The sequence below is a fragment of the Ranitomeya variabilis genome, chromosome 3, assembly GCF_051348905.1.
Source record: "Ranitomeya variabilis isolate aRanVar5 chromosome 3, aRanVar5.hap1, whole genome shotgun sequence".
Taxonomy (NCBI): domain Eukaryota; kingdom Metazoa; phylum Chordata; class Amphibia; order Anura; family Dendrobatidae; genus Ranitomeya; species Ranitomeya variabilis.
Genome location: NC_135234.1, coordinates 444,294,402 through 444,307,753, shown reverse-complemented (window position 1 = coordinate 444,307,753; position 13,352 = coordinate 444,294,402). Strand labels below are relative to the sequence as shown.

Sequence of the window (13,352 nt, the reverse complement as noted above, 5' to 3'; positions counted from 1 at the left end):
TAACAAAAACATCGTGGATGTAGGAAAGCTTGTTGCAGACAGAGCGAGCGTTACTTATGCTGGCTAACAGATGCAAATCATTCAGCTGCAGCAAGAAAAACAATCTCCGAGCACTAAAAAATACTCGGAGGACCTTCGAGCATGCTCGAGAAATCTTGAGTAACGAGTATATTCGCTCATCACTATTTAGGACCCCTTTTCTTTGTGACTGATGAAGGACACAAAAGATTGGTTAACAGCAGCAATCGTATATTTATTACATATCCTATGTTTTTTGTCGGACAATGCCCTCAAATGAAGAAAATTACCCTTGCAAAAAGGAGATTTTTGTGTACTCACCGTAAAATCTCTTTCTCTTAGCCTCTAATTGGGGGACACAGGACCATGGGTGTTATGCTGCTGTCCACTAGGAGGCGACACTATGCATAATCTGAAAAAGATTAACTGTGGCTCCTCCTCTGCAGTATACACCCCTGGACGGCATCAGCCTTCTCCAGTTTTGTGCCAAAGCAGTAGGAGGAACGTAACATGAATAACATAATTATGCCTGTAAGAAGGCAACTATGTACGAGCTCAAGAAACAATATGAGAACTCAACAGTTACAACAGCCCGGAAAGGGCAACAGGGTGGGAGCTGTGTCCCCCAATTAGAGGCCAAGAGAAAGAGATTTTACGGTGAGTACACAAAAATCTCCTTTACTCTGTCGCCTCATTGGGGGACACAGGACCATGGGACGTCCTAAAGCAGTCCCTGGGTGGGAAGCAATGGACGAATATTGTGCAGACAGGCCCGTACACTTAGGGCACCGCCGCCTGCAGGACACATCTACCCAGGCTCGCGTCCGCTGAAGACTGGGTATGAACCCTGTAGTGTTTAGTAAACGTATGTAGGCTAGTCCAAGTGGCCGCCTTACACACTTGTTGTGCCGAAGCCTGGTGCCGAATGGCCCAGGAGGCCCCTACCGCCCGTGTAGAGTGTGCCGTAATACCGGCTGGAAGAGGAGGATTCTTAAGGCGGTACGCCTTTTGTATGGTGGATTTGATCCACCTGGCAAGAGTAGCTTTTGGAAGCTGGCCTACCCTTGTGGCCGCCTTCCGGAAGGAGGAAAGGAGAATCAGACCTCCGGAAGGACGCAGTCCTAGACACGTATATACGCAAAGGCCTGACAAGGTCAAGCGTATGCAGAGCCTTCTCCACTATGAACCGGAACCGGACAAAGGGATGGTAGTGAAATTTCCTCATGGAGGTGGAAGTCTGACACAACCTTCGGAAGGAAGGATGGGACCGTACGAAGAACTACCTTGGCCTGGTGAAAAACCAGGAAAGGCCGTCTGCATGAGAGTGATGTCGGTTCAGACACCTTGCATAGCGAGGTGAGTGCCATCAGGAAAAAAACCACCTTCTGGGAAAGAAGGCGGAGCGGGACCTCCTTAAGGGGTTCGAAGGGTGATTCCTGCAATGCTGTCAGGACCAGGTTGAGGTCCCACGTTTCTAGTGGTCGTCTGTAGGGGGGAACCAATCGGGAAACCCCCTGAAGGAAAGGCCTTACTTGCGGCTTGGTAGCAATGCGCTTTTGGAAAAAGCACTGAGAGGGCTGACACCTGGCTTTTAGGCGAGCCCAATGACAGACTGGCCTCCAAACCCGCTTGGAGAAAACCAAGAACTTTGGGTAGGGAATAAGGGAGTGGAACCTGGCCACGAGATTCGCACCAGGTAAAGAAAACTTTCCAGGTACGGTAATAAATCTTGGCAGAGGCTGATTTCCGTGCTCTGATCATGTTTGCATTGACCTCTGTCGAGAGCCCTGCCTGGGTTAGAACCCAGGTCTCAAGGGCCACGCCATCAAGTTGAGAGCCCTTGAGTTCTGGTGGTAGAACGGCCCTTGTGATAGAAGATCGTGGCGGTCGGGGAGACGCCAGGGGGCGTCTGCTGTGAGTTGTACGATGTCGGCGTACCATGTGCGTCTGGGCCAGTCCGGTGCAATGAGGATGGTTGAAACTCCCTCTTGTTTGATCTTCCTCACCCTCTGAATATCAGGGGGAGAGGTAGAAAAATATACAGAAGCTGGAACTGAGTCCAGTCCTGAACCAGAGCGTCTGCTCCGAGCGACCGCGGATCATGTGTTCTGGCAATGAAGTTGGAGACCTTGGCATTGAAATGGGATGCCATTAGGTCCACATCCGGGGTCCCCCAGCGGAGACAGATCTGTTGAAGAATTTCGGGATGGAGAGACCACTCTCCCGAGTCTATTCCTTGTCGGCTGAGGAAGTCTGCTTCCCAGTTGTCCACACCCGAACGTGGACCGCCGAAAGGACCGACCCTGTGTCCTCCGCCCAGCGGAGGATATGTGACACTTCCCGCATCGCTTGGGTACTGCGGGTCCCCCCTTGATGAGTCACATATGCCACAGTCGTGGCATTGTCCGACTGTATCCTGATGTAAGAGGCTGCCAGTAAGTGATGGAAAGCCCTCAATGCCAGAAGGATGGCACGAATTTCCAGGATGTTGATGGGCATGGACGCTTCCGCTGAGGACCACTTGCCCAACAGGAGCCCACAGCTGGGCTGGGGTCCCTGGATGCAGGCGCAGTATGCTGGCCCATTGCTTGGAGGTGTAGGATGCTGCCTGTACAGGCCCTACCTGAGGTGTCTCAACCTAATACCCCCAGAGGGGGATAGGGAAGGTGCTATTGTCACCTTCAGGGGCCTTTATCCTCGCCTCGACCTCAACCCAGAAACCAAAAGGAATTGGGGAAGGGGGGGGGGATCTCGACTTCGAACCAGCACCCGAGGGACTGGGGAAGGAGCAGCATGGGGAATAGCCATCTCAACTTCAACTGGGCACCCCATAATAGGGGGCCGAGGAAGGAGCCATGCCGGGAGTCTCACAAGAGACCCTCTTTTCTTCATCTGCTAGTCGGAGGGCCAGTGCCTTGTCCTTGGGAAGGAGCACTAGACCCCTGGAAGTGTTGAATAACATTCCCAGGAAGGTCAGGGACTGACTCGGAGTTGGTGATGACTTTGTAGGTTGATTAACCAGCCCATGCGACTGAGAGTATCGGTTGTGATTGAGACGCTGAGCTCGCAAACCTTGAAGGTGGGAGCCTTGATGAGTAGATCGTCCAGGTATGGAACGACTACTATGCCTCTGGAATGCAGGACGTCCATGGTTGCTGCCATGACCTTGGTGACACTCTGGGAGCCGTGGCGAGTCCAAAGGGGAGAGCCACGAATTGGTAGTGGTCCTGGCCTATTGTGAACCTGAGAAAAAACCTCTGATGGGCAGGTGCAATAGGTATATGCAGGTGTGCGTCTTGTATGTCTATGGAGGCGAGATATTCTCCCTTCTCCATGGACGCAGTGATGGACCGAAGGGACTCCATGCGGAAGTGACGGACCCGTACATATTTGTTGTAGCTGTTTTAGGTCTAGTATGGGCCGTCCGCTGCCTCCTTTCTTGGGAACTACGAACAGATTGGAGTAGAACCCTCGGAAGCGGTCGGTAGTGGGTACCGGTACTATGACTCCTGATTGACAAAGCGAGGAGACCGCTTGGTGGTAGGCTCGAGCCTTGGCTGGCGGTTTTGCAAAAGTCGGCCGCCTACTGGTGTGGTGTTTTCCGGAGTCCGTGCGTCATGAGGAGGAGAAAGTCTGGGATTTTCCTCCTCTGGGCTTAGACTGGCCTGCTTTTGACTGCCAGTCTTGTCCGACCTTTGCGTCGATCATGAGTTGTCCCTGCGTGGGGAACGGTTACGATTTGTACTGGACGTGAGACGGACCAGCCGGAGGAATTCCGAATGGATCGGAATCGAGGTTGGTTACGCTTCTTGTAAGTGCGTTTAGGTTTCAGTTGGGAAAGAGAAGTACTCTTACCCCCTGTGGTGTTGGATATCATAGTGTCCAACTGTTCACCGAAAAGTCTCCCACTGAGGGAGGGGGGGGGGGGGTGCGTGAGGGACTCCTTTGAGGCTGCGTCCGCTTTCCATTCCTGCAGCCAGAGGATACGCCGAATCGTGATGGCGTTTGATGCTATCCCCGCTACTCCCCTTGCTGAAACCAGAGCTGCATGGAGCATGTAATCTGCTACAACTGCAATTTGAACCGCTTGGTCTGACAGTTCAGGAGCGGATACTTGGAAGGCTTGTAAATTCTTTGCCCAGGCCAGGATGGCCTTGGCAGCCCAAGCTGAGGGGAACGCAGGAGCCATGGATGCCCTTGCTGCCTCGAAAATTGAACGAGCCATGCGTTCTACCTGCCGGTCTGCTGCGTCCCTGAGGGTTGAGCTATCTGGCAGTGAAAGGAGGGTCTGCACTGCTAGCCTGGAGACTTGGGGATCCACTTCAGGTGGATCTGTCCATTCCTTGGTGTCCTTCTGTGGGAAGGGGTACCTCGCCTCCAGATATTTGCGATTAGCGAATTTTTCTTCAGGCTGTGAGAGCTGTTTTTTAAGGATCGCCTTAAACTCTGGGTGGTTAGAGAAAACCTTAGGCGGCTTCAGAGGTCCTTCAAAGGAAATCTTATGTTCTGGGGCCTCTGGTGGCGGATCAGAAATGACCAGCACCCGATGGATGGACGATATTATGTCTTCAACTAGCGCTGTATTGCTAGGAGGGATTGGGATCAGGGACCCCTCCGTTTCTCTGTCCGAGTCAGAGTCGCAGATGCCTTCCGAATCCTGTGTATCACTGAGGCGTCCCCTGCTGGGTGGGCTGGGGAGGAGGCCCTCACTGTTTGGGGATTGCGGAGATCTGCATTGTCTGTCCCTGGAATGGGACGGTCTAGATGACCTGGAGCTACGGTGTCTCTCCCTAGAGGGGGATGACCGTGTGCTATGGGATGACGCAGATGGACTTGATCTATGGATCCGCTTGCGTCTAGACGTGATGTGCCAGGGTCATCTTGTCCCTGAGGCAAGTTTTCCCTTTGCTGGGTAACGGTCATAGCCGGGGCATGACCCTGCAGAGTCTGAAGCAATGTGGAAGTTAGGTTATCTATAGACTGCGTCATAGATTGCGACATCTGAGTAGCCCATTCCGGCGTGGCATTAGGGTATGTGCACACGTTGCGGATTTCTTGCAGAAATTTCCTGAAGAAAACCGGAAATTTTCTGCAAGAAATCCGCGTTTTTTTTCCGTTTTTTTGCGTTTTTTTAGCATTCTGCAAGCGTAATTAGCTTGCAGAATGCTAAAGTTTTCCAAGCGATCTGTAGCATCGCTTGGAAAACTGACTGACAGGTTGGTCACACTTGTCAAACATAGCGTTTGACAAGTGTGACCAACTTTTTACTATAGATGCAGCTTATGCAGCATCTATAGTAAAAGATAGAGTGTTTAAAAATAATAAAAAAAATAAAAAAATGCTTATACTCACCCAGACATCTCCTCACCGGCGTCCGTTCCTCTTCCTATAGCTGGTCTGTGCGCACAGGACCTTCCGTGACGTCACGGTCACGTGAGCGGTCACATGACCGGTCACGTGAGCGGTCACATGACCGCTCACGACCAATCACAGGACAGTGACGTCATCGGCAGGTCTTTCAACGCACACCAGCTACAGGAACCGAAGCGACAGCGTGCAGTGGAGGCGGGAGACATCGAGGGTGAGTATAGGACTGTTTTTTATTTTAATTCTTATTTTTTGACCACTTATATGGTGCCCAGTGCGTGGAGGAGAGTCTCCTCTCCTCCACCCTGGGTACCAACCGCACATAATCTGCTTACTTCCCGCATCGTGGGCACAGCCCCGTGCGGGAAGTAAGCAGATCAATGGACCCCTAGGTTTGCGGAATCCCCTGCAATTCCGCATTTTAATGAACATGTTGCTTTTTTTTCCGCGATGCGATTTTTTCGCGGAAAAAAAGGCTACATTTGCACAAAAAATGCGGAATACACTTAAAATAGGAGGCATATGTAAGCGTTTTTTTCGCGTTTTTATCACGTTTTTATAGCGAAAAAACGCGAAAAAAACGCGAAAAATACTTAACGTGTGCACATGGCCTTAGACACCGAGGCATTGTGACACATTAGTTTGTATACAGTTCTGACAATGCGGGTACGTGCTACTACTGGGGAGAGCGGTCCCGCAGGCTGTGCAGAATGCATAATAGCAGTTCTGCCTGGTTCTCTTGGACCTTGAGCCCTGCATAATGCACAAAGTGCAGAGGTGCTGCCAGCAGATGGACCTTACAGGGGTAGAGAACCTACAGGGGAGCCTTATAGGTAATATGGATTCACAGCTGAGTAAAGGAACCCAGCTGTGATCTTACCCCACCAGTGTGCCCCGAGGTCCAGCGCCGAAGATCCACAGTCCTGTGCCCCCCGGAGACTGGCTGCCTGGTCCTGCAGACCGGGAGATGTAGGGTTAATCTGCAGCCGAAAATGGCTGCAGAGACAGAGAAGAGAGGAGGAGAAGGGGGCGGAGAGCTGGAAAAAGGCGGCAAGGCTGTAAAAAACCCGCCCTTTCTGTCTCGATCCGCCCCCTGTATGACACTGTAGGCGCGAAAGTCCGGGAGAGGGTCGGATCTGAACCGGACCCCTCCGTATTTAAAGGCAGGATGGCGGTGGGGCTGTAAGCGAGAGGGGGGCCCTGTGAGGGGTCCCCCTGAGGCAGTATAGAGCTGGTGCTGCCGCAGACAGGGACACAAGGAGCCCCGTGTCTGCATGTGCCATGCCTGCCTGCACTCCCCCCGGCCCCAACAGGAGCCCGCAGCTGGGCTGGGGTCCCTGGATGCAGGCGCAGTGTGCTGGCCCATTGCTGGGAGCTGTAGGATGCTGCCTGTACAGGCCCTACCTGAGGTGTCTCAACCTAATACCCCCAGAGGGGGATAGGGAGGGTGCTGTTGTCACACCTTCAGGGGCCTTTATCCTCGCCTCGACCTCAACCCAGAAACCAAAAGGAATTGGGGAAGGAGGGGGGTCTCGACTTCGAACCAGCACCCGAGGGGCTGGGGAAGGAGCAGCATGGGGAATAGCCATCTCAACTTCAACTGGGCACCCCATAATAGGGGGCCGAGGAAGGAGCCATGCCGGGAGTCTCACAGGAGACCCTCTTTTCTTCATCTGTAATCCCGTCGGATAAAACGGAGTAAAAATCTTTAGGTGTGCCTCCTTTGCGACACTAAGCAAAAACTGGAGAAGGCTGATGCCGTCCAGGGGTGTATACTGCACAGGAGGAGCCACAGTTAATCTTTTTCAGATTATGCATAGTGTCGCCTCCTAGTGGACAGCAGCATAACACCCATGGTCCTGTGTCCCCCAATGAGGTGACAGAGTAATTACATTTTGTCAACAGATTATATTTTTTATGTTAAAGGGAATCGGATACCAGTTTTTGCCACCTAATCTGAGAGCATAATAGAGACAAAGACTCCAGAGATGTGTTACTTACTGAGCTGCTTGCTGTAGCAAGCTTTAGCAGCTTTATCTGTAGGTGATCATCATTAGAGCACTAGTAAACATGCTGCCATGTCGTCCTCCATATTAATGAGCTCTGCATAACCCCAGCCCCCAACACTGATTGGCAGTTTTTCGTCTATGCACAGTGTACACAGAAATCTGCGAAAGTGGTGTGGGCGGGTTATACAGAGCTCTGCATTCAGAGAACTAGTAGATCTGCAGCAGACAAAACAGAGTTTTAATCAAAGTTACATCAATCATCCCAGGACGTAAGAATGTTGGAAACAAGGTCTGTGCCCCTACATCATGCTGCTCTCAAATGGGGTAGCAAAGACCTGGTAACAGATTCCATTTAAAGGGAATGTATCAGACAATTCACGCTGTCAAAACTATGGGCAACATGAATTGCAGGCCAGTATACTGTTAGGTTAAACATTACAGAGTTTAAAGGTCAAGCCAGGGCCCATAGCTGGAGACAAGACTAGTCCCTCTCAGCCTCTGGCCGACTGTTCCCATTTCAGTTGCAGGAAACTGATCAGTATCTCCTTATAATAATAATAATCTTTATTTATATAGGGCCAACATATTCCGCAGCGCTTTACAGTTTAACAGTTTCAAACACAACAGTCATAGGTAACAATGTTAACAATACAGTAATAAAGCAAAAATAAGACAAAATAAGACGACCCTGCTCGTGAGAGCTTACAATCTACAATGAGGTGGGGAGATACAAAGTACAGGTGTGTATTTACAATGATGTATTTACAATGATGGTCCAGCCATCTTCAGGGAGTGGGGGGTAGATGGAGATAGTGAATGGGCTACACAAACACAAACCTAAAATGACTGATTAGGGAACGTGATAGGCCGCTCTGAACAAATGAGTTTTGAGCGAGCGCCTAAAACTATGCAAGTTGTGGATGGTCCTAATATCTTGGGGTAGAGCATTCCAGAGGATTGGCGCAGCACGGGAGAAGTCTTGGAGTCGGGAGTGGGAGGTACGGATTAGTGCAGAGGTTAGTCGAAAGTCGTTTGCAGAGCGCAGCGGTCGGCTAGGCCGATAGACAGAAATGAGGGAGGAGATGTAAGGGGGTGCCGCACTGTGGAGAGCTTTGTGGTGTGAAGGGTTAAACTAAGATCAAAACTAAAGGCTTCATTTTTTTTGCTTGTACCTCTGTCCTGTTTCTCACGAAGATAACATTTTGTTACTTAATTAGGCTATGGTTTATAGTTGGTGTAAAGACCTTGAGTATTCTAAGGGTACCGTCACACAGTCACACTTTAATCGCTACGACCGTACGATCCGTGACGTTCCAGCGATATCCATACGATATCGCTGTGTCTGACACGCAGCAGCGATCAGGGACCCCGCTGAGAATCGTACGTCGTAGCAGATCGTATGGAACTTTCTTTCGTCGCTTGATCACCCGCTGTCATCGCTGGATCGTTGTGTGTGACAGCGATCCAGCGATGCGTTCGCTGGTAACCAGGGTAAACATCGGGTAACTAAGCGCAGGGCCGCGCTTAGTAACCCGATGTTTTCCGTGGTTACCAGCGTAAAAGTAAAAAAAAACAAACCGTACATGCTCACCATCTGATGTCCGTCAGGTCCCTTGCCGTCTGCTTTCCGCTCTGACTGTCTACCGGCCGGAAAGTGAGAGCAGATCACAGCAGTGACGTCGCCGCTGTGATCTGCTCTCACTGTACGGCGGCACTCAGTCAGAGCGGAAAGCAGACGGCAAGGGACCTGACGGACATCAGATGGTGAGCATGTACGGTTTGTTTTTTTTTACTTTTACGCTGGTAACCACGGTAAACATCGGGTTACTAAGCGCGGCCCTGCGCTTAGTTACCCGATGTTTACCCTGGTTACCCAGGGACTTCGGCATCGCTCCAGCGCCGTGATTGCAACGTGTGACCGCAGTCTACGACGCTGGAGCGATAATGTACGACGCTGCAACGTCACGAATCGTGCCGTCGTAGCGATGTAAATGGTACTGTGTGACGGTACCCTAACTCGAGCCAGGGAAGGGACTCGGGGGTGTATCACTAGATAAGACTTTGAGGCTTTGAGGCACCTGTTAATATGTTGTTTGTGCCAAAAAGACACGACCATATATGTAGTTTCCATTTTTTCTGTATTCTCATAGGTTAAGTTTTTCCTGCATTTTTATAGGTTAAGTGCTGAAAGTGTGTTTTTATACTATTGGTTGAAGTAGAATTTGCTAACATGATAAAAGTACAACACAATAAACGGGGGCTAGGAATCTCCTTTGATTCTCCCAAACAGAGCTACGTCTCCGTCTGGTCATTCTCAGTTGCCGGCAACACCCTGTTAATTAATTTGAAAATCACTAAGGTCAACCGTGAAGGGTCACTTTAGATCCTCCCTCAACAGTGGGTGAGAACAAGTAGTTTGAATTGTATCCTGTAATGAATGGGCAGCCAGTGTAACGACTGGCGAAGAGCGGACACGTCCGAGTAACGATTAGCCAGATGGACGACCCTAGCTGCTGCATTAAGGATAGACTGGAGAGGGGAAAGTCGCGTGAGGGGGAGGCCAATTAATAGAGAGTTGCAGTAGTCCAGACTGGAATGGATTAGGGCGACAGTGAGAGTTTTTGTTGTCTCCATGGTGAGAAAAGGGCGGATTCTAGAGATGTTCTTTAGGTGTAAGCGGCACGAGCGGGCAAGAGATTGTATGTGGGAGGTGAAGGAGAGATCGGAGTCAAACATAACACCCAGACAGCGTGCCTGCTGCCTAGGTGTTATTATGGTGCCACCCACAGAGAGGGAGATGTCAGATTTAGGGAGGCTAGTAGAAGGCGGGAGCAGAAGAAGTTCAGTTTTGGAGAGGTTGAGTTTCAGATAGAGAGCGGACATGATGTTAGAGACTGCAGACAGACAGTCAGTGGCGTTCTGTAGTACAGCGGGGGTAAGGTCATGGGCTGACGAGTATAGTTGTGTGTCATCAGCATAAAGATGGTACTGAAAGCCAAATCTGCTGATGGTCTGTCCAATTGGGGCCGTGTAGAGGGAGAAGAGAAGGGGGCCAAGGACTGAGCCCTGAGGTACCCCGACAGTGAGAGGAAGGGGAGATGAAGGGGAGCCGGAGAACAGAACACTGAAGGAGCGTTCAGAAAGATAGGAGGAGAACCAGGAGAGAGCAGTGTCCTTAATGCCTAGTGACTGGAGCCTAGAGAGTAGGAGAGGGTGGTCAACAGTGTCGAAAGCTGCAGAAAGATCGAGAAGAATGAGCAGAGAGTGGTCACCGTTACATTTTGCTGTCAGAAGGTCATTGGTCACCTTGATGAGTGCAGTTTCTGTTGAATGTAGGGGGTGGAAACGGACTGTGAAGGGTCTAGGAGAGAATGAGTGGAGAGGTAACGGGTAAGGCGGGAGTAGACTAGGCGCTCCAGGAGTTTTGAGATGAATTACTCCTTATGTACATTGACTTTTAAATTGTATCTTCTCTGATACAATGCAAACCATCCAGGCTGGGAGTTATGCTGATCGAAGTTTGGGCAACATGAATCATCTGACAGTTCCCTTGAAGGCCAAATTTAGAAGAGGCGGATTTGAAACAAACAAGTACTAATGGGGATGTATGGTTTTTAGGTTTATTTGACAGTTCGTTCTATCATTCTCCAATATAAATGCATGACGAGTAAAGGTATCATCATGGACCCCTGCCCCCAAACAACAATTATCACCTATTCCCAGGAAAGATATAAGTATGATCACTGCTCTCTGCTGTATTTAGCCATCATTCTCAGACAATGTATGCATGGAAGTGCACGTGACCACAGTTCTATTTGAGGAACACAAGACCCAGTTCTCCTAATCACATCAACCAGCAATTTCTTCCCATATAAACACCTGTGAGGACATGGCACAAGGCACTCCCCTTTTGAGACAGCATCTAACCGAAACGCGCGTCAAGGGGTGTCAGCAAGGAGACGCAAGGACTGTGCCAGTCACTATGGGTGAGCAGGATTAATGGAATAATTATATGTATACATTTGGGGTGACCCATTGATTGTTGATACTATGGTTTCCATATATGAGATTTGATTTGCTCTACACTGGATACCCTCGAGTCCTTTTCTATCTCCTTTGCTGTACCAGTGTGTCTCCACACCTATTCCCCTCCCTGTTGCCAATATGTATGTATGGCCATTATTGTTTGTACTAACTTAATAAACTGGATTTTTATTTACGTTGTGGTGGTTCATGCACTCCAATTTCTCTGGTGTTCCTCTCCTAACTGGTGGGTATGACAGAGATAATACATTCCCTTTTAAATGGCTAGGTGATAAATGTTGTTTGTAGGCCAAAGCATTTAACTAAAGGTACCTTCACACTGACCAACTTTCCAACGATAACGATAGCGATCCGTGACGTTGCAGCGTCCTGGATAGCGATATCGTTGTGTTTGACATGCAGCAGCGATCTGGATCCTGCTGTGATATCGTTGGTCGGAGCTAGAAGGCCAGAACTTTATTTGGTCGTCAGATTGGCGTGTATCGTTGTGTTTGACAGCAAAAGCAACGATGCCAGCAATGTTTTACAATGGTAACCAGGGTAAATATCGGGTTACTAAGTGCAGGGCCGCGCTTAGTAACCCGATATTTACCCTGGTTACCATTGTAAAAGTAAAAAAAAAAAACACTACATACTCACCTTCTGATGTCTGTCATGTCCCCCGGCGTCCGCGCTACTGCTCAGAGCTTCCTGCACTGAATGTGTCAGTGCTGGCCGTAAAGCAAAGCACAGCGGTGACGTCACCGCTGTGCTTTAGGGCCGGCGCTTACACAGTGCAGGGAAGCGGACGCCGGGGGACGCGACAGGCACCGGAATGTAAGTATGTACTGTTTGTTTTTTTACATTTACACTGGTAACCAGGGTAAACATCGGGTTACTAAGCGCGGCCCTGCACTTAGTGACCCGATGTTTACCCTGGTTACCCGGGGACTTCGGCATCGTTGGTCGCTGGAGAGCTGTCTGTGTGACAGCTCTCCAGCGACCACACAACGATGAAACAGCGACGCTGCAGCGATCGGCATCGTTGTCTATATCGCTGCAGCGTCGCTTAATGTGACGGTCCCTTAACTGCAGTCTCCTTACCGGGTCCAGGCGTCTTTTTGTTCTTCACTGAGTGGTTTAACAGGTTTGACTACCTTTCCCTCCGAAAGTAACATATCTGCGTAGCGGACCATGCAATGAATCCACAAGCTGCCATCGGCAGTAACACCAACCACGTGCTTCTCCTTTAACGCATCAACGTGAGGACCTTCTCCTAACACAGGCATGCCGTTCAGATTCAACAACAAGCTGGAAAAGAATGGGAACATTAACTGCAATTTTCAGGGCATACAGCTTCAAATTATTGTACTTTCACGCAAAAGTCGGATAACCCGCTGAATTACTGAAAGATACAAATATTTAATAATTACTGACAGAAATTCCCAATAATTCTAAAAAAAATATTCAGTCCAGATGGCAAATGAAAAAAAGTATGCGGTATGGGGCATCACTCTCTTGTGGACTGCAAAGATGGGAATTGGGGGGGTGATGTCTTGTTTTTTCAGATGGTCTCATAGCTACAGGTAAAGCAGGCTAAACCAGTTCCATGTTCTAAGATTCCATACATATGTTCTGCTGCTAAATGGGCGTGGGATTTGGGATTTTGGAGGGGGGAAATACAGAAATGTCACCCAGGCAACTGACTCCCAATCAAAGCATGTAACCAATGCGTTCCTACCCTGGAGACATTGTAGTGGATGGTCTAAGACAGTGCTCCCCAACTCCGGTCCTCAAGAGCCACCAACAGGTCATGTATTCAGGATTTCCTTAGTATTGCCCAGGTGATGGAATTCTTGCCTTTCCTTTCCAGGTAATGCAATGATCACCTGGACAATACTAAGGAAATCCTGAAAACATGACCTGTTGGTGGCT

The 13,352-nt window shown here is 49.7% G+C and overlaps 1 protein-coding gene across 2 annotated transcripts in view; it reads right to left on the bottom strand.

The window, feature by feature from the left end:
• Positions 1–13,352, bottom strand: part of MYBBP1A (MYB binding protein 1a) — a 121,803-nt gene that overhangs the window by 78,047 nt on the left and 30,404 nt on the right. For both annotated transcript variants that reach the window (XM_077296482.1, XM_077296481.1), the window contains exon 12: positions 12,522–12,728. In XM_077296482.1, the coding sequence (XP_077152597.1) occupies positions 12,522–12,728 (207 nt within the window). The remainder of the gene's footprint in view (positions 1–12,521; positions 12,729–13,352) is intronic.